The 27162-nt window shown below is 43.1% G+C and overlaps 1 protein-coding gene across 1 annotated transcript in view; it reads left to right on the forward strand.

Annotated features, from left to right (window-relative positions):
* Positions 1-27162, forward strand: part of UBAP1 (ubiquitin associated protein 1) — a 51627-nt gene that overhangs the window by 12452 nt on the left and 12013 nt on the right. The window contains exons 2-4 of the mRNA XM_069747767.1: positions 5242-5282; positions 12252-12376; positions 14337-15218. Coding sequence (XP_069603868.1) covers positions 5249-5282; positions 12252-12376; positions 14337-15218 — 1041 coding nt within the window. The 5' untranslated portion in view covers positions 5242-5248. The remainder of the gene's footprint in view (positions 1-5241; positions 5283-12251; positions 12377-14336; positions 15219-27162) is intronic.

The raw sequence follows: 27162 nt of genomic DNA on the forward strand, positions 1-27162 counted from the left end.
ACACCTCTAACCCTGACACACACCTAACCCTAATCCCAACCCTATTCCCAACTGTAAATGTAATCTTAACCCTAACCCTAGCCCTAACCCTAGCCCTAATGGAAAAATGGAAATAAATACATTTTTTTAATTTTTCCCTAACTAAGGGGGTGATGAAGGGGGGTTTGATTTACTTTTATAGCGGGTTTTTTAGCGGATTTTTATGATTGGCAGCCGTCACACACTGAAAGACGCTTTTTATTGCAAAAAATATTTTTTCCGTTACCACATTTTGAGAGCTATAATTTTTCCATATTTTGGTTCACAGAGTCATGTGAGGTCTTGTTTTTTGCGGGACGAGTTGACGTTTTTATTGGTAACATTTTCGGGCACATTACATTTTTTGATCGCTTTTTATTCCGATTTTTGCGAGGCAGAATGACCAAAAACCAGCTATTCATGAATTTCTTTTGGGGGAGGCGTTTATACCGTTCCGCATTTGGTAAAATTGATAAATCAGTTTTATTCTTCGGGTCAGTACGATTACAGCGACACCTCATTTATATCATTTTTTTTATGTTTTGGCGCTTTTATACGATAAAAACTATTTTATAGAAAAAATAATTATTTTTGCATCGCTTTATTCTCAGGACTATAACTTTTATTTTTTTGCTGATGATGCTGTATGGTGGCTCGTTTTTTGCGGGACAAGATGACGCTTTCAGAGGTATCATGGTTATTTATATCTGTCTTTTTGATCGCGTGTTATTCCACTTTTTGTTCGGCGGTATGATAATAAAGCGTTGTTTTTTGCCTCGTTTTTTTTTTTTTTCCTTACGGTGTTTACTGAAGGGGTTAACTAGTGGGCCAGTTTTATAGGTCGGGCCGTTACGGACGCGGCGATACTAAATATGTGTACTTTTATTGTTTTTTTTTTTTTATTATTTAGATAAAGAAATGTATTTAGGGGAATAATATTTTTTTTTTTTTTTCATTATTTAGGAATATTTTTTTTAATTTTTTTTTACACATTTTGAAAATTTTTTTTTTTTTTACATTGTCCCAGGGGGGACATCACAGATCAGTAATCTGACAGTGTGCACAGCACTCTGTCAGATCACTGATCTGACATGCAGCGCTGCAGCCTTCACAGTGCCTGCTCTAAGCAGGCTCTGTGAAGCCACCTCCCTCCCTGCAGGACCCGGATCCGCAGCCATCTTGGATCCGGGGCTGGAGGAAGCAGGGAGGGAGGTAAGACCCTCGCAGCAACGCGATCACATCGCGTTGCTGCGGGGGGCTCAGGGAAGCCCGCAGGGAGCCCCCTCCCTGCGGGAAGCTTCCCTATACCGCCGGCACATCGCAATCATCTTTGATCGCGGTGTGCCAGGGGTTAATGTGCCGGGGGCGGTCCGTGACCGCTCCTGGCACGTAGTGCCGGATGTCAGCTGCGATAAACAGCTGACACCCGGCCGCGATCGGTGGCGCTCCCCCCGTGAGCGCCGTCGATCGCGCTGGACGTACTATCCCGTCCGTGGTCATGGGGCCCACCCCACCTCGACGGGATAGTACGTCCCATGTCAGAAAGGGGTTAAGAACCATTTTTTTTTTTTTCTTTTTTGCTCAGTGGCTTGCCGGGTTTAAGGGTATGTGCACACGTTGCGTATTAGCCTCTGGATTTTTTTGTGCAGTTTCTGCATCTCTTGGCAGAAAATGCAGATGCGGATTTGCTGCGGGCAGGGTGGATTTGATTTAAATCTAACTGATTTAAATCACGATTTAAATCACTGGTCAGTAAGGCTTGATTTAAATCGGTGATTTAAATCAAAGTTTCTACCTAAATGAATTTGACTCCGCAGAGGTCCCAGCCTCTTCTTCACGGCAAAAATGTTACAACATGAACAGAGTTGAGAAAAAGACCTTAATCCTATTGTTCTACAAACCTATGAATACAGAATCAACCCCTTCAGTGCCAAGTCCAAGAAGTTAGACAATATGTTTCTGATTGTTTGGCGTGGAATAGATCTGCACAACACAAGAAGAATGTGAATCTAAGTGTGAGGAGGAGGAAGGGCAAGCAGACAAGAAAATGAAAGTGAAACTTTGAGCACAATACTGCAGCATAGCCACAGACAGACAAGTCTGGATCTGTTTGTGTGTACGATCTGAGGTTTATTACATTCTTTCCTTATAATGGCAGCAGGCCGTAAAAGAGACCCAGTTTGGGAATATTTTAATGAAGCTCCTTCGCCTATCGGTAAGGCAGGCATGCGTGCAAAATGCAAACGATGCAACAAAGAGATGCAAGGCCTGGTGGCGCGAATGAGGCAACATCATGAGAAGTGACTCAATAGGATTAAGGTCTTTTTCACAACTCTGTTCATGTTGTAACATTTTTGCCGTGAAGAAGAGGCTGGGACCTCTACGGAGTCAAATTCAGTTTTGAGAACTGCGTAAGTAAAGCGAGCGTCTGTGATAATATAGGAGAGAAACTGCCCACTAATCCTACAGAAACCTCTGGAAGAGCATGGCATTGTGAATGTTACACATATACAGCCTTTATTCTACTGAGTTAAACAACTCAGCTTTATCTCATGATGAAAGAACCTTTGGATGGTAAAATATTTTCCTCAAAAAGCAGTTTATTGAAAAAAATCCGATTTAAATAAAAAAAAATCCGATTTAAATAAAAAAAAACAAAACGGATTTTTTTTATTTATTTATTTAAAAAAAAAAAACCTTGATTTTTATCCACCCTGGCTGCGGGTTTCTTGCATTTTTGCCCCTTCGGATTTCTATAATGGAATGGGTACAAAAACGCTGCAGATCCGCACAAAAGTGACATGCTTCTTCTTTTAATCCGCAGCATTTCCACGTGGAATTTTCCGCACCATTAGCACAGATTTTATTTTTTTTTCATTGATTTACATTGTGCTGTAAATCACTTGCGGATCTGCAGCGTTTCTGCATGGTAAAAAAAAAACGCTGTAGATCCGCAGGAAATCCGCAACGTGTGCACATAGCCTAAAAATAACGCTGCTTTTCTCCCGCGCTCTGCTGCTGTCCTGGTCTTTAACAGGCTGCAGCTGTGACATCAGGAGGACTACAGCACCCAGCAACACTGCTACCGATCATTGGGCTGAGTGGCCTCGTGTAATGGTATTTATCAAGTAATGGATCTGGACGTATGTATTTGCCTTTATGTCCAAGTAGTTTGTAGACCAGCGTGAAAGTGGTGAAAGTGTGCATTTGGTTTGTGATCCAAATCAGAAATGTTTTTTTGACACATACTCAGTCCCCAATAACACATGGACATGTGAACAGCTACCAAAATGTGTTGTATTATTGTAAAACACAGGAAATGTACATGACACAGATGTTTCATTAAGGCCTATAGCTACGTTCAGGTGGTCTGCTGAAACTATTGGACCAGTCACATCTGCAGTTACGCGTGTGCCTTCCTGCTCTTTACATGCACTGGTTTGCTCCATAAGTCGGACCAGGCTAGAGCACGCGGCCACGTAGAATAGCGCCCAGGCTAACATTGGGTCCGTGCACTACCAGCTCTCCACACTAGGAGCATGATACATTTGTCTGCACATACCCTAATGGAGGTGGTTTTTTATGCATGTATTATTCTTTGTATATTGTAGGAAAGTTATGTCTTTCCAGAATGAAGAGGTAACCCAGGAGCAAACATCCAGCCCTTCTCCACCCTTCTCCATCAGTTTATAAACCTGTAATTTAATGATCTAAAAATATCGCTCCTCCCGTCTCGCCCTCCTTACACATATTGGATATTTAATGAGACGGCTGACGCCTGTCCATAGCTCTGCCAGCTCTACCTTTTATATCTATTCTCGCATTATAAATCGGAAATACGTGAAGGTGTGAAATCTGATGCCGGGACATTCCTGGACTCTCGCATGATAAAGGTGACGACGTACGCTCCTCATAATGAAGTTAATCTTTGTGTCCCGGGTTATTTTCTAAAAGGAAACTGTATGTGGTCAGTTTACAGCCAGAGCCAAGAACACGAGCGGTTTCTCTGCTGTGCAGAAGAATTTACTTTTGGAAGATGTTGTATAATCTTCCACATGCTCTTGAATGGTGCTACTTTGTTTCCATTTCGGACCTATCACCAGTTGCTAAATGTAATAAGTACTGGCACGTTCCCTTACTCTACGGACGCGGGTTGTGGGCCAGTGACTTGGCACCGCTCCTCACTTTAGGCTGAGTTTGGTACTCTGTATATTACCGTAGTCTTTTCACGGCAAAAAGTGAATTTATACTTTTTTTTTTTTTTTTTGTTAATATATTAATATTTTAATAGCTCTTATGTTTTTTTTTTTAAATTTGATAAATCCTCTTTAATATTTACACCGCTAATTGATGAACCAGTGGCTTCACCAACAGTTCAGTGGTGGTCGCCATGCCCAAGGAAATAAAAAAAAATGTGAACAAGTAATAAAAAGGACTTCTAAATTACAGTCACAGTAAAGTGACATGGCTTTCCACGGCTGTTTCTGCCCACTGCTGCTGTGCTCGTGCCCCCGATGTTTATAAAGCCCTACCCGAGCGAGCTGCATAATCACATGCTGGTTGGTTTAGTAGCCCCTGAACTTGGCTTGTTGATCGGCGGACTGTGATGTACGGAACCTGTAGAGACCTAGATCTGTATCGCGTCTGACGAGCGCAGAGATGGTTTCCTATAAACGTCAGCTCCAAAGTTCAGCGAGGAATCATTCACATGACTTGGAGAAAGTCTTTAAAGTGTTTACATAATGAATCATGTGAGCGGTGAAGTGTCTGGGTTTTGGTTTTTGACTTGGCACAATATACATCATCAGACTAATGTATCCTGGTATAAACTGGTCTTTCCAGGATGATTACAAGTTCATTCTGTGTAGCCCATAACCACTAATTAGTTGCTGTCTTTATATTGGCCCAGGATAGCTATAGGAGACACCTAGGATTTTGCAAGTAGTATTAATATTTTCATGGACTTCATTTAGATTTATTATACCAAATATGTTAACAGGTTACTTTATCAGTTTCCCATATGACGAGCACGGTCTATTACACGCGGATACTGAAGAAACAATAATTCCTTGTAATTTCCTGACCAAGCCACATTTGTATCTGAGGATCAGACTCATGACATCCTAATACCCATTAAATGAATATTGCTAGTTTGCTTGTCATGTGGCTGTCATGTGAATCCTGAGTTGCTCTGCGCTCACTCCTGTCTTTTTGTTCTTCCAGACTCTAAATGGCTTCTAGGAAGTCAGCTTCAGATTTACACGGTAAGCATGGACGCTGATTTGTCTTCTGCCCCTTGTTATCCCACATGTAAATGTATTCTGATGTGCTGTATGTGTTTTCTATTCCGAAACAAATCTATAGGTTCCCTTTAAAATCTGTCAGCAGGATTGTGCACAGTAACCTACAGTGTCAGGTTTGCGCCGTTGTACTGATTACAATGATACCTTGGTTGATGAAATCAGTCTTGTGGTTGTTGTTTAATCTTTATTTTCAGTTTTGAGTTAATGAGATTCTCGTGCTTCAGGGCGGGCATGAACGCATGTAACATAGTAACATAGTTAGTAAGGCCGAAAAAAGACATTTGTCCATCCAGTTCAGCCTATATTCCATTATAATAAATACCCAGATCTATGTCCTTCTACAGAACCTAATAATTGTATGATACAATATTGTTCTGCTGCAGGAAGACATCCAGGCCTCTCTTGAACCCCTCGACTGAGTTCGCCATCACCACCTCCTCAGGCAAGCAATTCCAGATTCTCACTGCCCTAACAGTAAAGAATCCTCTTCTATGTTGGTGGAAAAACCTTCTCTCCTCCAGACGCAAAGAATGCCCCCTTGTGCCCGTCACCTTCCTTGGTATAAACAGATCCTCAGCGAGATATTTGTATTGTCCCCTTATATACTTATACATGGTTATTAGATCGCTCCTCAGTCGTCTTTTTTCTAGACTAAATAATCCTAATTTCGCTAATCTATCTGGGTATTGTAGTTCTCCCATCCCCTTTATTAATTTTGTTGCCCTCCTTTGTACTCTCTCTAGTTCCATTATATCCTTCCTGAGCACCGGTGCCCAAAACTGGACACAGTACTCCATGTGCGGTCTAACTAGGGATTTGTACAGAGGCAGTATAATGCTCTCATCATGTGTATCCAGACCTCTTTTAATGCACCCCATGATCCTGTTTGCCTTGGCAGCTGCTGCCTGGCACTGGCTGCTCCAGGTAAGTTTATCATTAACTAGGATCCCCAAGTCCTTCTCCCTGTCAGATTTACCCAGTGGTTTCCCCTTCAGTGTGTAATGGTGATATTGATTCCCTCTTCCCATGTGTATAACCTTACATTTATCATTGTTAAACCTCATCTGCCACCTTTCAGCCCAAGTTTCCAACTTATCCAGATCCATCTGTAGCAGAATACTATCTTCTCTTGTATTAACTGCTTTACATAGTTTTGTATCATCTGCAAATATCGATATTTTACTGTGTAAACCTTCTACCAGATCATTAATGAATATGTTGAAGAGAACAGGTCCCAATACTGACCCCTGCGGTACCCCACTGGTCACAGCGATCCAGTTAGAGACTATACCATTTATAACCACCCTCTGCTTTCTATCACTAAGCCAGTTACTAACCCATTTACACACAATTTCCCCCAGACCAAGCATTCTCATTTTGTGTACCAACCTCTTGTGCGGCACGGTATCAAACGCTTTGGAAAAATCGAGATATACCACGTCCAATGACTCACCGCGGTCCAGCCTATAGCTTACCTCTTCATAAAAACTGATTAGATTGGTTTGTCAGGAGCGATTTCTCATAAACCCATGCTGATATGGAGTTAAACAGTTATTCTCATTGAGATAATCCAGAATAACATCCCTCAGAAACCCTTCAAATATTTTACCAACAATAGAGGTTAGACTTACTGGCCTATAATTTCCAGGTTCACTTTTAGAGCCCTTTTTGAATATTGGCACCACATTTGCTATGCGCCAGTCCTGCGGAACAGACCCTGTCGCTATAGAGTCACTAAAAATAAGAAATAATGGTTTATCTATTACATTACTTAGTTCTCTTAGTACTCGTGGGTGTATGCCATCCGGACCCGGAGATTTATCTATTTTAATCTTATTTAGCCGGTTTCGCACCTCTTCTTGGGTTAGATTGGTGACCCTTAATATAGGGTTTTCATTGTTTCTTGGGATTTCACCTAGCATTTCATTTTCCACCGTGAATACCGTGGAGAAGAAGTTGTTTAATATGTTAGCTTTTTCCTCATCATCTACAACCATTCTTTCCTCACTATTTTTTAAGGGGCCTACATTTTCAGTTTTTATTCTTTTACTATTGATATAGTTGAAGAACAGTTTGGGATTAGTTTTACTCTCCTTAGCAATGTGCTTCTGTTTCCTTTTTGGCAGCTTTAATTAGTTTTTTAGATAAAGTATTTTTCTCCCTATAGTTTTTTAGAGCTTCAATGGTGCCATCCTGCTTTAGTAGTGCAAATGCTTTCTTTTTACTGTTAATTGCCTTGTCTTACTTCTTTGTTTAGCCACATTGGGTTTTTCCTATTTCTAGTCCTTTTATTCCCACAAGGTATAAACCGCTTACACTGCCTATTTAGGATGTTCTTAAACATTTCCCATTTATTATCTGTATTCTCATTTCTGAGGATATTGTCCCAGTCTACCAGATTAAGGGCATCTCTAAGCTGTTCAAACTTTGCCTTCCTAAAGTTCAATGTTTTTGTGACTCCCTGACAAGTCCCCCTAGTGAAAGACAGGTGAAACTGCACAATATTGTGGTCGCTATTTCCTAAATGCCCAACCACCTGCAGATTTGTTATTCTGTCAGGTCTATTAGATAGTATTAGGTCTAAAAGTGCTGCTCCTCTGGTTGGATTCTGCACCAATTGTGAAAGATAATTTTTCTTGGTTATTAGCAGAAACCTGTTGCCTTTATGGGTTTCACAGGTTTCTGTTTCCCAGTTAATATCCGGGTAGTTAAAGTCCCCCATAACCAGGACCTCATTATGGGTTGCAGCTTCATCTATCTGCTTTAGAAGTAGACTTTCCATGCTTTCTGTTATATTTGGGGGTTTGTAACAGACCCCAATGAGAATTTTGTTACCATTTTTCCCTCCATGAATTTCAACCCATATGGACTCGACATCCTCATTCCCTTCGCTAATATCCTCCCTTAAAGTGGACCTTAGACAAGACTTTACATAGAGACAAACCCCTCCTCCTCTCCGATTTTTACGATCCTTTCTAAACAGACGGTAACCCTGTAAGTTAACTGCCCAGTCATAGCTTTCATCTAACCATGTCTCGGTTATTCCCACTATGTCAAAGTTACCTGTAGATATTTCTGCTTCTAGTTCTTCCATCTTGTTTGTCAGGCTTCTGGCGTTTGCGAGCATGCAGTTCAGAGGATTTTGTTTTGTTCCAATCTCCTCACTGTGGATTGTTTTAGAAATGTTCTTACCTCCCTTCTGAGTATGTTTTCCTGGGTCATCTTTGTTCGAGTCTGTTTTTCTTCCCGTCCCCTCTTCTTCTAGTTTAACGCCCTCCTGATGTATTATGTATATTAAATTGTTTTATTTAGTCATATACATTGATTATGAAAAAAAACAATAAAAAAGATCTTTCTCAAAATGGCGCCTGCGCAATAGTATCTATTGGCGATCCGATAGATGCTGCTGCGCTTGCGGCGCCATTTTGCTAGAGGGAAAAAAAATGGTCTCCGCCAAGATGGCGCAGCCTGCACAGTAGCATCTAATGGATTGCCAATAGATGCTACTGCTCAGACCCGGCCAGTGCCCTTTTGAGAGACTTTTTTTTTTTTTTTTTTTTTTCATATTCAATTTATATGAATAAAACAGTTTAATATACTTTATACATGCGATCATGTTGCAGCTCAGGCGCCTTCCTGCTGAAGGTGATTTCCCCCCCCCCCCCCCCATACATATAATAACCCCTTCATGACCGGGGGATTTTTCGTTTTTCCGTGTTCGTTTTTCGCTCCCCTCCTTCCCAGAGCCATAACTTTTTTATTTTTCTGTCAATTTGGCCATGTGAGGGCTTATTTTTTGCGGGACGAGTTGTACTTTTGAACAACATCATTGGTTTTAGCATGTCGTGTACTAGAAAACGGGAAAAAAATTCCAAGTGCGGTGAAATTGCAAAAAAAGTGCAATCACACACTTGTTTTTTGTTTGGCTTTTTTGCTAGGTTCACTAAATGCTAAAACTGACCTGCCATTATGATTCTCCAGGTCATTACGAGTTCATAGACACCAAACATGACTAGGTTATTTTTTATCTAAGTGGTGAAAAAAAATTCCAAACTTTGCTAAAAAAAAAAAAAAAAAATTGCGCCATTTTCCGATACTCGTAGCGTCTCCATTTTTCATGATCTGGGGTTGGTTGAGGGCTTATTTTTTGCGTGCCGAGATGACGTTTTTAATGATAGCATTTCGGTGCAGATACGTTCTTTTGATCGACCGTTATTGCATTTTAATGCAATGTCGCGGCGACCAAAAAAACGTAATTCTGGCGTTTCGAATTTTTTTCCCGCTACGCTGTTTAGCGATCAGGTTAATACTTTTTTTTAATTGATAGATCGGGCGATTCTGAGCGCGGCGATACCAAATATGCGTAGATTTGATATTTTTTTTATTGATTTATTTTGATTGGGGCGAAAGGGGGGTGATTTAAACTTTTATGTTTTTTTTATTTTTTTCACATTTTTTTTAAACTTTTTTTTTTTTAACTTTGCCATGCTTCAATATCCTCCATGGGAGGCTAGAAGCAGGCACAGCACGATCGGCTCTGCTACATAGCAGTGATCTGCTGATCGCTGCTATGTAGCAGAATTGCACGTGTGCTGTGAGCGCCGACCACAGGGTGGCGCTCACAGCGACGGGCAATCAGTAACCATAGAGGTCTCTAGGACCTCTATGGTTACATTGGAGACGCATCGCCGACCCCCGATCATGTGACGGGGGTCGGCGATGACGTCATTTCCGGCCGCCCGGCCGGAAGCGGTAGTTAAATGCCGCTGTCTGCGTTTGACAGCGGCATTTAACTAGTTAATAGGTGCGGGCAGATCGCGATTCTGCCCGCACCTATTACGGGCACATGTCAGCTGTTCAAAACAGCTGACATGTCCCGGCTTTGATGCGGGCTCACCGCGGAGCCCTGCATCAAAGCAGGGGAGCCGGCATCGGACGGTATAGTACGTCCGATGCCGGTAAGGGGATAATCAGCATGTAAAATAGGGGACAGGTCACAGGCGGATCAGTGACCTGTCATAAGCCATCAGTATGAATAGCTAAGCAGAGCACCAAATGAAGAAAACACACACACACACACACACACACACACACACACACACACACACACACACACACACACACACACACACACACACACACACACACACGATCACTAGAATCTCATTAACTCAAAACTGAAAATAAAGATTAAACAACAACCGCAAGACGGATTTCATAGCCAGGTATCATTGTAATCAGTATAACGGCACGGTTACTGTGCACAATCTGCTGACAGGTTCCCTTTAAATATGTACAGATATCCCTATCTACATTATACATATTCACTCCTCAACATTGAAATTGCAGCACCAAGAATTATGGAAATTGCAGGATGGGTAGACATGTTAATGATATGCAAATTACGAGAAATGGAAACCTCACAATTTTTTTTTTTTCCCCCAATATGGAGTATGAGTGTCACACGCAGAAATTCCCACGCTTCCGCAACTTGGCTGCTATCAAAAAGGTTATTAATGGTCGTCTGAGGAATGTCCTGCCACGCTGAATTCACTTGAGAAAATCATCAAGATCCGCTGGTGGCAGCTCCTGTGTAATTACCGACCAGTGACGTCCCAGATATGCTTGATGGGAGACAAGTCTGGAGACACTGTAGGCCATAATGACATGTTTAGGCCATGTAGGCTGCAGCATGCCCCCTGGAGAAATGGCCATACCACTGGTTCCACGACCAAATCAATGTATCACCAAGTGTGTGTGGGTCAGTTTTCTGTACTAAAAGAATGGCACATTTTTGCTTAAAGGGGTTGTCCATTACTTGGACAATCCCCTTCTCAATTCGTGTGTCGGCGCTGTTCCAGTGGTGTCAGCACTGGCTCTCCCTAGTGTACCTGGAATGGAGACTAGAGGGGTCTGACTACTATAGATTATGCCACTCGACCGCAACTTTTAAGAAATGGGAGTGGTGTGATGTTCCCTGGTGAAGGAATCTTGATGGTGTTGGCCACGTGTTCTCCAGACAAATCTGTCATGGTGTCCAAGATAAAAGCAGGAATCCTCACTGAAGAGAATAGACCTCCATTCCACCCTCCGGTCTCCATCTGGAGACCACGTGTATATCAATAACATGTCTATAGATCAGATGATTGCCATCACTACCTGACTTTTACTTCTCAGTTTTGGGATCTAAGGGGTAACGTTTCTCCTTGTGGAGAGTGACAAGCCAAGCCATGCATGTCATCGTGGGGAGTTAAATCGCATATTAGAGTTGCACTCCGGGTATGTCTCTGGGTTTTCCAAGAAAATAAAAGTAGTTTTGAAATTTTCCTTATAGAAACAGATACTTTTTGGCTCCATTGTGATGGTTTCCGATCTCCTTCTTACTGTCCCAGTAGCTCCACTTCCTCATCGTTCCTTCACAAAGCCCCCCTCTCAGACGGCAAGCTAAGCCCTCTTCTCTGTCTCTCCTTCAGCCATGATGAAAAGGGGACTTTCTTAACGAATTATCTGCAGAGGGGAGGGCGGTCTGACTGTATTATTATTTATTTATATAGCACCATTGATTCCATGGTGCTGTACATGAGAAGGGGTTACATACAAGTTACAGATATCACTTACAGTAAACAAACTAACAATGACAGACTGGTACAGAAGGGCGAGGATTAGAAAGTATGCAGACATGGGGCGGCCAGGGTGCTGAAGGGGTCTGTAAATAGGACTTCTGTGCCACTGTCATAATTAGTGTGGTTCTCCCAAGTGTCTTTTTTTTATTATTGATAAATGATATAAATTGGGCCATACACAACTCCAGCTTAACGTTTGTAATTTACTTTTGGAAGAATGTCTGTTTTCCAGTGTGGCCGCACATTACTTGGCTGTGACATAATGTCTTGGTCCCCGGTTAATGCACCTCTGCTGTTTTTGTTCTAGGGCCATTCAGTTACCTAGAGGACGTCCCGTTTAAGATTGGTGACAAGTTCAGAGTACCGGATAAAGTGGGTTTGCCTGTTGGGTTCTGTGTGCCGGACATCAGCCAGCTCATCGGTGAAGTCCAGGTAAGGGTCTGTAGGTTTATTCATTGTGTGAAAGCCAGAAATTGTCTAATTGGCAATATGTATATTTCTCCAGTGTTCTTCCAAATCCTCCTCTATAAGGTACTGTATATAATCGAGTATAAGCCGAGATTTTCAGCCCATTTTTTTGGGCTGAAAGTCCCCCTCTCGGCTTATACTCGAGTCATACCCAGGGGTCGGGAGGGGGAGCGGGGACTGTCTGTATTTATACTCACCTACTCCTGGTGCGGTCCCTTCAGGTCCCTGGCTTCCCCGGCAGCTTCTTCCTGTACTGAGCGGTCACATGGTACCGCTCATTACAGTAATGAATATGCGGCTCCACCTCCCATAGGGGTGGAGCCGTATATTCATTACTGTAATGAGCTGTAACGGTGACCGCTCAGTACAGGGAGAAGCTGCAGCACCGGGGAAGCCAGGGACCGTGCCAGGAGCAGGTGAGTATAACGGGGAGGGGAGTGCTGCGTGATATTTACCTGTTCCTCGTTCCAGCTGCCGCTCCGTCTTCAGCAGTGACGCTCAGGTCAGAGGGCGCAGTGACGTGGTTAGTGCACACCCTCTGCCTGAATGTCAGTGTAGAAGACGTTGAAGATGGAGCGGTGCCGGAACGAAGTCAGGTGAATATTGAAAGTGCCGGGGCCTGAGCGACGGAGAGGTGAGTATGTGACTTTTTTTTTTTTTTTTTTTAAATTTTTTTTTTTTTTTTTATCGCAGCAACAGCAAATGGGGCTAGTGTCTGTATGGAGCATCTTATGGGGCCATAACGTTTGTGCAGGACTATATGGAGCAAGTGTCTGTATGGAGCATATTGTGGGGCCATAACGTTTGTGCAGCACTATATGGCGCAAATATCTTTATGGAGCATCTTATGGGGCCATAATCAACATTTGTGCAGCATTATATTGGGCAAATTTGTCTATGGAGCATCTTATGGGGCCATTATTAACCTTTATGCAGGATTATATGGGGCATATTTGAATATGGAGCATCTTATGGGGCCATTATTAACCTTTATGCAGGATTATATGGGGCATATTTGAATATGGAGCATCTTATGGGGCCATTATTAACCTTTATGCAGGATTATATGGGGCATATTTTAATATGGAGCATCTTATGGGCCCATCATAAACTTTATGGAGCATTATATCGGGCTCCTGATTCAATATGGATATTCAAAAACACTTAACCTACTAATGTCTCAATTAATTTTACTTTTATTGGTATCTATTTTTACTTTTGATATTTACCGGTAGCTGCTGCATTTTCCATCCTAGGCTTATACTCAAGTCATTAAGTTTTCCCAGTTTTTTGTGGCAAAATTAGGGGGTCGGCTTATACTCGAGTATATACGGTATATGTTACATTATTTAATACTTTAGATATGCTGTATCACTGCTTGGTTACTGCAGGTACTTTTACAGCCCAGAGATACCGTCAAAATTCTCCTTATTCCATAGATGGTCCGTGAAAAAAAAAAACTCAAAACACACATAAAATAGACTTAAAAATGGCTTCAAAGGAAAGATGAAATTGGTGAAAAACAAAAAAGCAAAAAACACCAAAAAATAGACAAAAAAAAGTGCTACTGCAATAATGGATCTGGCCCAGAGTTTCGCTCTGAAGCCTTCAGAATTTTGACTACAACTCTAGTATAAATGCTGCATTCATCTTGGTATAAATACCTAATAACAATTTTGGGGGGGAATTTGAGATTCAGGTGAATTTCAGAAAACTTACTATGCTCTATGTAGGGATGAAGATTTAATTTAGCTTACTTTTATCTTGTGTATAAAGGATCTTAAGAATTACATTGTGCCCAATTAAATCCATTGGCCTTCCACTAATTCGTCCCCCTCCAACATCTATATTTTCTAGTAAACACATGGGAATGCTGCGGATTTGTCCATGGATATATTGATAAATCACTTTTTCTTCTTGACAGTATGACTTTACCTTGGAGAAGAAAACTGTCCAGTGGGCAGACGAAGTAAAACGGATCAAAGCTGCGCAGAAGGAAGCTGAAAGGAAGGCTGAAGCAGCCCGTTCCCAAGCTATTTCCGATACTCAGGCAGGGAAAGTGGGAGATGAAGGTTTAGGATTCCCTCCCCCTATCAACCATATCCTCAGGGCAAGCCTCCAACACAACAGCATCCTGACCCCAACGCCCGCCAATAGTAGTGCCATACCGCAAAAAGTGCTGAGCCCCCCTCATGGCAAGGCGGATTTTAACCCTGCCGACTTTGAGTGTGAGGAGGACCCGTTTGACAAGTTGGAATTAAAAACCATCAATGATAAAGAAGAGTTAAAGACCATTCTTGACATTCACGTGAGGCCTGTTGTGAGCCCAGACTCGAGTAATGCTGACGCAGTTCAGAGCTCCCCGTCACCGCTGAAGGAAGAGGATGCCCTCTCTCACCTAAAAGAAGAAGCTTTAGACTTTAAGTATCTCCACAAACCCAATGGTTTTATCACTTTACCACAGTTGGATAACTGTGAACTGCCCCCATCTTCCAAAGTGTCACTTGCCCCCATGACTACGGTCAGCAATATCAAATCCCTGTCGTTTCCCAAACTAGACTCTGATGAGAGCAATCAGAAGATAGCACATGCAAGCACTAACTGCCTGCCTAATGGCGCTTTCCTTAATTCCTTAAAATCCCGCTCGCCTCATAATGACGATGAACTGAATGGACACCTCGTGTGGGGCTCCTCCCCGTTGTCAGACAGTGAGATGATGATGAAGTGTGCATTACAGCCTTCCACCGTAGGACCAGTCACTGGTACCGAAGGCATTTCGAGGACCTGCCTAAGCGGTGACATAAAGGTAAGATGGCTGTTTCCTATAGAGATGTTATAGGACTCCATGGGGGAGTTTCTTTGTGTGTAGGTCAGTTTTCTGTACTAAAAGAATGGCACATTTTTGCTTAAAGGGGTTGTCCATTACTTGGACAATCCCCTTCTCAATTCGTGTGTCGGTGCTGTTCCAGTGGTGTCAGCACTGGCTCTCCCAAGGGTCGTGTGATGTAGCAAATTTCCGGCAATTAGCTGTCACGCCGTAAGCAGCGTTAAAGGGGCAGGACGGCGTACTGGAACCCGCACCTGTCCCTACCACTTTAATGGGGCCCTGGCTTTCCCTTATCTCAGGGGTACCTATGATGGTTAGGAGGCCCGAGCCGCCAGCGTATCCCTGTCTCCTGCGCAGGCCCTAGCCTATAAGTGGCCCTCTCTCCCCCCCCCCTCTGGGAGGAGGACTGCACTAGTGTATAAACACAACAATAAACAGGGTAAACAGACAAGGTAACTAAAAGTCTCAAACTCGCCAAATACTCACACAACCACAGAGGGTACACATAGAAGGGAAGAGAAGGAGAAAACTAGGAAGGAAAACAGGTTTAACAAGCACCCAAACCGCAGACACCAATCTCTGTAATAAACCTCCAAGCTCCAAATATCAGTCTCCTTCAACCTCCAAGCCAGGCAGCAGAACTGATCACTGACACTAGCTGTAGTCAAGGCTGGGTCTATATAGAGGAGGAGATTACAAAAATCCACTTCAGCTGAGAGACCCAGCTCACAGCAACTCAGCAACAAGGTTAACTCCTGCACTGCTGGACAAAGCAGCCAGGTCAGAATACAGGAGAAGAGCTTCTGTTCACTGTGTGTGAACGAGGCCCAGAGCGCTGCGGTTCTCTGAAACCTCTCTGTTGCGGTAGCCCCGTGACAGTACCCCCCCTTCTACGAGGGACCTCAGGACCAGGTTTCTCAGGATGAGCTGTATGAAATGCCCGAACCAACCTAACCGCATGGACATCGGCAGCAGGTACCCACGTCCTCTCCTCAGGACCGTACCCTCTCCAGTGTACCAGATATTGTAGGGACCGATGAACTAAACGAGAATCCATAACCCTGGAAATCTGGAACTCGAGATTTCCATCAACAAGGACCGGAGATGGAGGTGAAGGGGACGGATTGGAAGACGCCACAACCTTCTTGAGTAAGGAGCGATGAAAAACATTATGGATCCTAAATGACTGAGGCAAAGCCAGCCGAAAAGCAACAGAATTCATGACGGCCACAATCCTATAAGGGCCAATGAACCTAGGGCCCAATTTCCCCGAGGGAACTCTCAGCTTAATATTTTTCGAGGACAACCAAACCCAATCACCCACAAACAGGTCCGGACCTTCCACACGTCTCCGATCAGCTGCATTCTTATACCTGGAACCCATCCTCTTTAATTTATCAAGAACCCCTTGCCAATTGGACGTGATGGACGAAGAAAACCTCTCCTCTTCAGGCACCCCTGAGGAATCCTTCCTATTAAAAGAACTGAATTGAGGATGAAAACCATATGCCCCGAAAAACGGGGACTTACCAGTGGACTCATGAGTACGGTTGTTTATAGCAAACTCTGCCAACGGTAAGTATTTAACCCAGTCCTCCTGATTTTCTGAAATGAAACACCTGAGATAAGTTTCAAGATATTGATTTACACGTTCTGTTTGACCATTAGATTGAGGATGAAAAGCTGAAGAAAATGACAAATGAATCCCCAACTGGCTGCAAAAAGCCTTCCAAAACTTAGAAATAAACTGCATCCCACGGTCTGAGACAATATCTGAAGGAACACCACGCAATCTCACAACCTCCTTGATAAAGATTTGTGCCAGAGTCTTGGCATTAGGTAACGCGGGAAGAGCAATAAAATGTGACATTTTACTAAATCTGTCAACTACGACTAAAATAACTGTATTACCCTCAGAAACCGGTAAGTCAGTGATGAAGTCTATTGACAAATGGGTCCAAGGTCTATTGGGAATCTCCAGAAGTTGGAGAGACCCAGACGGGTGAGTATGAGGCGTCTTGGAACGCACACACACACTGCAGGCAGCGACCTATTCCTGTACATCATGATTTACCCCAGACCACCAAAAACGCCGAGTCAGAAGGTCCGAGGTAACCTTACTTCCAGGGTGTCCGGCCAGAACCGAATCATGATGTTCATTGATGACCCTAAGATGAAGATTAGGAGGAACGTACAGTTTGCCTAAAGGACAGGCTGCTGGGGCGTCCCCCTGCGCCTCTAACACCTCTCTCTCAAGATCCAAATTGCGGCGACAATTACACCCTTCTGCAGTATAGGACCTGGCTCACAGTTATCCCCACCCCCTGGAAAACAACGGGATAACGCATCGGCCTTGACATTCTTGCTTCCCGGCCTATACATAATGTAGAAATTGAACCTGGCGAAGAACAGAGACCACCTAGCTTGCCTAGGTGTGAGACGCTTCGCAGATTCTAAATACAACAGATTTTTGTGATCTGTGGTCACCATGACTGGGTGAAGTGCTCCCTCCAAAAAATGGCGCCATTCTTCAAATGCCCATTTAATTGCCAACAGTTCCCTGTTACCAATATCATAATTCCTCTCAGTAGGAGATAATTTTTTTGAGAAAAATGCACATGGACGCCACTTACTCGGAGAAATCCCCTGTGACAATACAGCTCCCACCCCCACCTCAGAGGCATCCACCTCTACCACAAATGGCTGAGTGATGTCAGGCTGTTATAGTATGGGTGCAGTAGAAAAACACTTCTTCAAAGTCTCAAAAGCCTGACCGGCCGCACTGGACCAGGCAGAGAAGTCTGTGCCTCTCTTGGTCATATCTGTTAAAGGTTTGGCTACTACTGAAAAGTCTTTAATAAATTTGCGATAGTAGTTTGCAAAACCTGAAAACCTCTGTAAGGCCTTAAGGTCCTCAGGACGCTCCCACTCCAGGACCGCCTTGACCTTAGCCAGATCCATACGAAATCCTGTGGAGGATAAGAAATAACCCAAGAACGGAATCTCTTTGACCGCGAACATACATTTCTCAAGTTTGGCAAATAGTTTATTGTCCCTGAGTACCTGAAGGACCTGCCGTACATGATCCTGATGGGACTCGAGGTCAGGGGAATAAATTAAGATGTCATCGAGATATACCACCACAAACCTACCTATCAGATGACTAAGTATATCATTGACAAAGCGTTGGAACACCGCAATCCAAAAGGCATGACCAAGTTCTCGTAATGTCCTTCTGGAGTATTAAATGCCATTTTCCATTCATCCCCTTCCTTCATCCGAATGAGATTATATGCCCCCTGAGGTCTAATTTGCAGAACCACTTAGCCCCCACAATTTGATTAAAGAGGTCCGGAATAAAGGCCCCTTCACATTAAGCGACGCTGCAGCGATACCGACAACGATCCGGATCGCTGCAGCGTCGCTGTTTGGTCGCTGGAGAGCTGTCACACAGACAGCTCTCCAGTGACCAACGATGCAGGTAACCAGGGTAAACATCGGGTAACTAAGCGCAGGGCCGCGCTTAGTAACCCGATGTTTACCCTGGTTACCATGCTAAAAGTAAAAAAAAACAAACGCTACATACTTACCTACCGCTGTCTGTCCTCCAGCGCTGCGCTCTGCTTCTCTGCTCTCCTCCTGTACTGTCTGTGAGCCGGAAAGCAGAGCGGTGACGTCACCGCTCTGCTTTCCGGCTCACAGCCAGTACAGGAGGAGTGCAGAGCACAGCGCTGGAGGACAGACGGCTGTAGGTAAGTATGTAGCGTTTGTTTTTTTTTACTTTTAGCATGGTAACCAGGGTAAACATCGGGTTACTAAGCGCGGCCCTGCGCTTAGTTACCCGATGTTTACCCTGGTTACCAGTGAAGACATCGCTGGATCGGTGTCACACACGCCGATCCAGCGATGTCAGCAGGAGTCCAGCGACGAAATAAAGTTCTGGACTTTATTCAGCGACCAACGATCTCCCAGCAGGGGCCTGATCGTTGGTCGCTGTCACACATAACGATTTCATTAACGATATCGTTGCTACGTCACAAATAGCAACGATATCGTTAACAATATCGTTATGTGTGAAGGTACCTTAAGAGGGAGCTGGAAAGAATCCCGGACCGTAATTTGATTCAATTCACGGAAGTCTAAGCATGGGCGTAAACCCCCATCCTTCTTCTTTACAAAGAAGAACCCAGCAGCAATGGGTGATGACGAGGGTCTGATATGACCCTTGGCCAGACTCTCCGTGATATAGTCCTTCATGGCCTGTCTCTCTGGGGCAGAGATGTTGTATAGCCTACTCTTAGGCAGTTTAGCACCAGAAATGAGACGTATGGCGCAATCATAAGGACGGTGTGGAGGCAGCTCTTGACTCCCCTCCTCAGAGAATACAGAGATTAAGTTTTGATCGCGGCAGCTGAATGATTTACAGCTATTAGCCAGCTTGATTACATGTGGGGATTCCCTAGCAACCAGACAACCCCCACATGTAGTCAGCCTGGCTAGTAGCTGTAAATCATTCAGCTGAGGCGATGAAAACTAAATCTCCAAACACTAACAAATACTTGGAGATTACCCGAGCGTGCTCGGGGAAAACCCGAGCAACGAGTATACTTGCTCATCACTAGTAACAATGTCACATGAGCCCCAGAAGAGACAGTGCCAACACAGCTGCATCGGAGGGGAGTATAAGGCCGGCGTCACACTAGAGTTTTACGGACGTATGAGAGGCGCAAAAACAACGCATTGCACAAGGACCAATGTTTCTCTATGGGGCAGCTCCTATCTGCCGTATATTATGCAGCCGTATTTTACGGGCTGAGAAAATCGCAGCATGTTGCGTTTGTCAGCGTATTGCGCAAAACATCCACCAATGAAAGTCTGTGGGGGTGAGGAAAATATGGATTACACACTGACCATGCGTGTGACTTGCGCGAAATGCGCATCGGTGTTCTATAGAAAAGCCGGTAATTCAGTACATAGAATAAATGTCTACACATAGTGTGTGTATATAGATAGATAATCTAATTATACCTACCTATACTATGTGTAGACATTTATTCTATTTATTCTTTTCCCACGCTACAGTTCATATGAGTTTGGTCCACCGAGGGGCGCATCACCGTAAGTCTAGGGAGCTACGTTCCCCTGCATTCCATTCATTCCCCAATTTTTACAACCAGGAGCAACAGCTGCATTAGCAGGCTACTGGTTGTTAAATTATTTAACCCCTTCAGATGGATTTACAGGGTGGGACATGACTGTACAGCGGACAGGTTTGGGATATTGTTTTTTTATTTTATTTTTTTTACAGAACGAGGGTCTTCGGGTGGATTAAGCTTACAATAAAGATTTTAAAACCCCATGTGTTTATTTATTTCTGTAAAATACTTTATTCATAATGTGTGTATTATTAACCCTTTACTACTATTGGATTAATAATGGATAGGTGTCTTATTGACATCTCTCCATTATTAACCAGGCTTAATGTCACCTTACATTAGCAAGGTGACATTAACCCTTTATTACACCATATCCCACTGCTATAGGGGAATGGGAAGAGAGAGGCTAAGTGCCAGAATAGGCGCATCTTACAGATGTACCTTTTCTGGGATGGCTGGGAGCAGATGTTTTTAGCCAGGGGGGCAATAACCATGGTCCTTCTAGGCTATTAATATCTGCCCTCAGTCATTGGCTTTCCCAATCTGGCGGAGAAAATTATGCGGGAGCCCACGCCAGTTTTTTCCGTAATTTAACCCTTTATTTTAACACCTAGAGCCCCCAAATTTTGCACACACACTACTAACATTATTAGTGAGGTATATGTAAAAATATAAGGGATATGAAATGGTTTACTGTATGTAAACCATGTCTCATATATCCTGTCGGGTTTGATAAGGAGATGGCAAAAGCCGGCATTTGAATTACCAGCTGTAAGCGATCTAGTGCTATTTGAGGCCATGGATCCATTCTATGTCCATTTTGCAAGCCGGCGAGAAAATCTCGCTGTACGGATGCCATATGGATTATACGGAGGTTTACATGGGCAAAATACGCAGCCACACCTTGCCTACGGATGACATACGGATCACTGTTCAGGGAACATTTCTGCGTATTTGGTCTGTAAAAAACGGACCGTATCAGTGTTATCCTATTTTGCTTCCTTTTCAGTCCCCATTATTATGCTGAATGTGCTGTTTTAATTGCTCATTTCTTGCTCCTTTACACACTGCTATGAACTGCTATTTTTGCAAGAATCCGATCACAAACTTTCCTGTAAGAGCATGTGGGTGATGCAGTGCAGCTCACACTTTGTAAATGTTGTAATACTTGTAAATATTGCTTCAATTTGGATTCTTGCTAGAGCCACAGTTCAAAGCTGCTTCAAAAAGAGAATGAACTAAGCAGTTAAAACAGCGCTTTCACCATGGTGTTCGGGAAGCGAGTCAAAATAAGGTAAATGAATATATAATAAAGATGCATAACTTTGCGAAAGCTGATCAGGTAAATAATAAGTTTAGTTACTAACTTATGTTTTCCAAAATGGCACCACTAACGTACAACTCCTCTCTCAAAAACAAACCCTTACATTGGTAAATCAACTAAATGGCATGCAATGATGAAAAAAACTAAGCAGCCTGATGCATTAAGACTTGTGTTTTGTTCGCTAGTTGTAATGAATGCGCTGGAATAAGACGCTCGTAATTCATTAAGTGGCTTACTCCTATTAGTGAATTAAGCGCATCTTACATCTGCTGTTCTCCGCAGCACCCCATCCCGCCCCAGCTCTGCTCACTTTTGGTTGCAAAGTTTTTATGCAACTTCAAAAATGTTGTAACTCTTCAAGAGGTTTGGCAAAACAAAATAAATGCCACAATGAATTGGGGCTTGAATTGTTGCTTTGCTTTTTAAAGCGAAAATTGGCATATAGACCCTTAACCCTCTTCACGACCTTGGGTTTTTCCGTTTTTGAGTTTTCGTTTTTTGCTCCCCTTCTTCCCAGAACTTGTTTATTTTCCATCAGTATGGCCATGTGAAGGCTTGTTTTTTTTGCGGGACAGGTTGTACTTTTGAACGACACCATTTGTTTTGCCATATCGTGTACTAGAAAACGGGGGAAAAAGCCAAGTGCGGTGAAATTGCAAAAAAGTGCAATTCCAAAATAGGTTGGTTTTTTTTTTTTTTTTTGTTACCACGTTCACTAAATGCTATAACTGACCTGCCATTATTATTCTCCAGGTCATTACGAGTTCATAGACACCAAACATGTCTAGGTCTGACATTTTTATTGCAACCATTTTGGTGCAGATACGATCTTTCGATCGCCCGCTATTACTGCATTTTAATGCAATGTTGCTGTGACCAAAAAAACGACCAAAATTGTGGTGTTTTGACTTTTTTTTTTTTTTGTTGCTACCACAGAATTCACCTGTTATATGCTGCTGTCAAAACCACTGCTTTGTCAACCAAGCTTGTAATATAGTGAGTGCAGCTCTTGAGAATAAAAATGGGTGTGATTTTAGAATCCGTCCAGGATAAGTAATATATGTAGACAGTGAGTGCAGCTCTGGAGTATAATACAGGATGTAACTCAGGATCAGTAATGTATGTACACAGTGACTGCACCAGCAGAATAGTGAGTGCAGCTCTGGGGTATAATACAGGATGTAACTCAGGATCAGTACAGGATCAATAATGTAATGTATGTACACAGTGACTGCACCAGCAGAATAGTGAGTGCAGCTCTGGAGTATAATACAGGATGTAACTCAGGATCAGTAATGTACTGTATGTACACAGTGACTGCACCAGCAGAATAGTGAGTGCAGCTCTGGAGTATAAGGCTATGTTCACACTTTGCGGATTTTGCTGCGGATCCGCAGCGGATTTGACCGCTGCGGATCCGCAGCAGTTTCCCATGAGTTTACATTACAATGTAAACCTATGGGAAACAAAAAACGCTGTGCACATGCTGCAGAAAAAAACGCGCGGAAACGCTGCGGATTACATTCCGCAGCATGTCACTTCTTTTCTGCGGATTTTCACCTGCTCCAATAGGAAACTGCAGATGAAAATCCGCAGAAGAAACCACAGTAAAAACCGCAATAAATCCGCAGTAAAAACCGCAACGGGTTTTCACTGCGGATTTTGGAATTCTGCTGCGGAAAAATCCGCAGTGGAATCTGCAAAGTGTGAACATAGCTTAGTACAGGATATAACTCAGGATCAGTACAGGATCAGTAATGTAATGTATGTACACAGTGACTGCACCAGCAGAATAGTGAGTTCAGCTCTGGAGTATAATTAATACAGGGTGTAACTTGGGATCAGTTGAAGATACAGTAAGCTACACTACCGGTCACCCAGACAAATTTTGTGTTTTCCATGAAAACTCATACTTTTATTAATCCAATGAGTTGCCAAATGAATTGAAAATCTAGTCCAGACATTGACATGGTTCGAAAAAAAAGATTTTTATTTTAAATAATTTTCTCCTTCAAACTTTGCTTTCGTCAACAGAATGCTCCCTTTGCAGCAATTCCAGCATTGCAGATCTTTGGCATTCTAGTAGTTAATTTGCTGAGGTATTCTGGAGACATTTCCCCCCCCCCCCCATGCTTCCAGAAGCCCCTCCCACAAGTTGGTTTTGGCTTGATGGGCACTGTTTGCGTACCATACGGTCAGGCTGTTCCCACAACAGCTCAATGGGGTTGAGATCTGGTGACTGCGCTGGCCGCTCCATTACAGATAGATACCAGCTGCCTGCTTCTTCCCTAAATAGTTCTTGCATAATTTGGAGGTGTGCTTTGGGTGATTGTCCTGTTGTAGGATGAAATTGGCTCCAATCAAGCGCTGTCCACAGGGTACAGCATGGCGTTGCAAAATGGAGTGATAGCCTTCCTTATTCAATATCCCTTTTATCTTGTACAAATCTCCCACTTTACCAACACCAAAGCTACCCCAGAACATCACATTACCTCCACCATGCTTGACAGATGGCGTGAGGCACTCTTCCAGCATCGTTTCAGTTGTTCTGCGTCTCACAAATGTTCTTCTATGTGAGCCAAACACCTCAAACTTGGATTCGTCTGTCCATAACACTTTTATTCCAACCTTCCTCTGTCCAATGTCTGTGTTCATTTGCCCATATTAATCTTTTCCTTTTATTAGCCAGTCTCAGATATGGCTTTTTCATTGCCACTCTGCCCTGAAGGCAAGCATGCTAGAGTCGCCTCTTCACTGTAGATGTTGACACTGGCGTTTTGCGTGTACTATTTAATGAAGCTGCCATTTGAGGACCTGTGAGGTATCGATTTATCAAACTACAGACTCTAATGTACTGGTCTTGTTGCTCAGTTGTGCAGCGGGGCCTCCCACTTCTCTTTCTACTCTGGTTAGAACCTGTTTGTGCTCTCCTCTTAAGACGTGGTATACACCATTGTAGGAAATCTTCAGTTTCTTGGCAATTTCTCTCATGGAATAGCCTTCATTTCTAAGAACAAGAATAGACTGTCAAGTTTAACATGAATTCCTTTTTTTTCTGGCCATTTTGAGAGTTTAATGGAACCAACAAATGTAATGCTCCAGATTCTCAACTAGCTCAAAGTAAGGTCAGGTTTATAGGTTCTCTAATCAGCCAAACTGTTTTCAGCTGTGCCAACATACGTGCACAAGGGTTTTCAAGGGTATTCTAACGATTCATTAGCCTTACACAGTTGGCAAACAAAAAGTACCATAAGAACACTGGAGTGATGGTTGTTGGAAATGGGCCTCTATACACCTATGAAGATATTGCATTACAAACCAGACGTTTGCAGCTAGAATAGTCATTTACCACATTAACAATGTATAGAGTGTATTTCTGAATCATTTAATGTTGGCTTCATTGGAAAAAACTGTGCTTTTCTTTCAAAAATAAGGAAATTTCTAAGTGATGCTAAACTTTTAAACTGTAGTGTATGTATGTACACAATGGGGCCTATTCATCAAAACTTGTGTAGTACATGCTTGTGCTAACAGTCTGGCTAAGAGGCTCGCACCTCTTCTGAGTGGCACACGCCTCTGTGTGCAGCCACTGAAAGGTTATGTTTCCACGTTCAGGAAACCTTTCAGGATTTGCTGCGGATTGGACGCTGCGTACGGCCCCAGGGTCCAACTCGCAGCGTCCAGATGTTACAGCATAGTGGAGGGGATTTTATGAAATCTCGTCTCCACTATGTGTGCAGGGCCCTGCGTAACTGGACATGCGGCGCATCTTTATAGACCGCAGCATGTCTATTTATCTTGCTGAGGTGCTCCGTCTCCACAAGATAAATAAACCGTCTATGAATACGATGCAGTGATTCCGCCTGTGTTCAATGAACACAGGCGGAATCACCGCATGTACAACAGGGGGCAGCGCTTTTGGCGAAGCGGGGTATCCGCTGTGTCCAAAGCGCAGTGAATCCTGAACATGGAGACATAGCCAAATTATTTCTGCTGTACTAAACACTGGCACACTTGATGACTGACAGGTGGGTGTGGCTACTCCCCTGTTTGGCTCCTCCCAATTTAAGTTGCAGTGGAAGGGAATCTGTCAGCAGGTTTTGTTATGTAATCTGAGAGCAGCATGAGCTAGGGGAAGAGAGCCTGATGGATGGTAGCGATGTCACTTACTGGGTTGGTGCAGCTTTGATCGAATCCCTGTTTTCTCTTTTGTAGATGTAACAGTAGAGATATCAGCTAAAAAACACCCTCTGATTTAGAAAAAAACTTTGTTAGATAAACCGGGTGGGCTCATGGTCTCACAGTGAGGGCTGTTTATTGTGTGTGTCACACCTTGGTGTTTGGGTCATAAAGGGTGAGTCGACGGTGAGCAGGGGCGCCACATCGGTAATTTAGGGTGCCAATCTCTGTGTCAAGGCAGGGTACAATCTAGGTCCTCAATATGGTAAGTACGGTACCCTTGACCTATCTTTAACCCTCCCTGTTTAAGACAATGAGCCCCCCCCCCCCTTTTTTTATCTAATAGTTTTTGTACTTTATCTATATCTATATGATGCAGCTTGCACGTGTTCACATTAGGAGTGCTGGTTGTTTTTTTTTTTTGTTTTTTTTTTTTTTTTTCACTATTTGACGTATGGATGCGGCTGCATCCCCACTTTTCGTGCACTCCTCCCATTGACCTTGCAGGTGGTGGTAATCTACTCTACCTGCTCATAAATTGTAGGTTTAGCCCGAAGTGACATGTTTTGTCCAGAGTTGTAGGCTGGTGGGCCAAAAGTGGCATGTATGGTAGTGTAGGACCCATCAGAGGGAGATCACCTTGCCGTGGTTGATGGGCACACATGAATTGGCCAATTTATGCGCTAAGAATTTTCATTTCATCTATAACTAAGTTTTATGAAAAAAAAATTTTTGAAAACATTTTTATGAAAAATATTTTTGTGAAGTATAATTCATATTGAATATTTATCTGTGTTTTCACATGGCCTAGATTCATGTACATGTGCTGCTGTTTTTCTTTATCTAATAGTTTTTGTAGATATTAGGAGGGTCTTTTTTTACTGATAGTTCTATAATTTGGGAGCTGCTTTGATATCTCCTTTTTAGGTTTTGTAGATGCAGTGCTCAGAATACTGAGCTCTGTGTAACACCGCCCACACCCCTGATTGGCAGCTTCCTGTGTACACTGTGCATTGTCTGCACGCTACCAATCAGTGGTGGGGGCAGGGTTACACAGATCCGCCTGACTGGCCAGCATGTGACACCCAGTCCTGCAGCGATTTACAGATGATAAAACACTGATTTTATTGGGGGAAAAAAGCAGTAAGATACTGATCAATGGACACATCCCCGGAGTCAGGCTCTCTCCCTTCGTATTATACTGTTCTCCAATTAAATAGCAAAAACCTGCTGACAGATTCCCCTTAAATGGTCGTTTTCAACA

This window comes from Ranitomeya imitator, chromosome 1, assembly GCF_032444005.1.
Source record: "Ranitomeya imitator isolate aRanImi1 chromosome 1, aRanImi1.pri, whole genome shotgun sequence".
In the NCBI taxonomy this organism is placed as follows: Eukaryota; Metazoa; Chordata; class Amphibia; order Anura; family Dendrobatidae; genus Ranitomeya; species Ranitomeya imitator.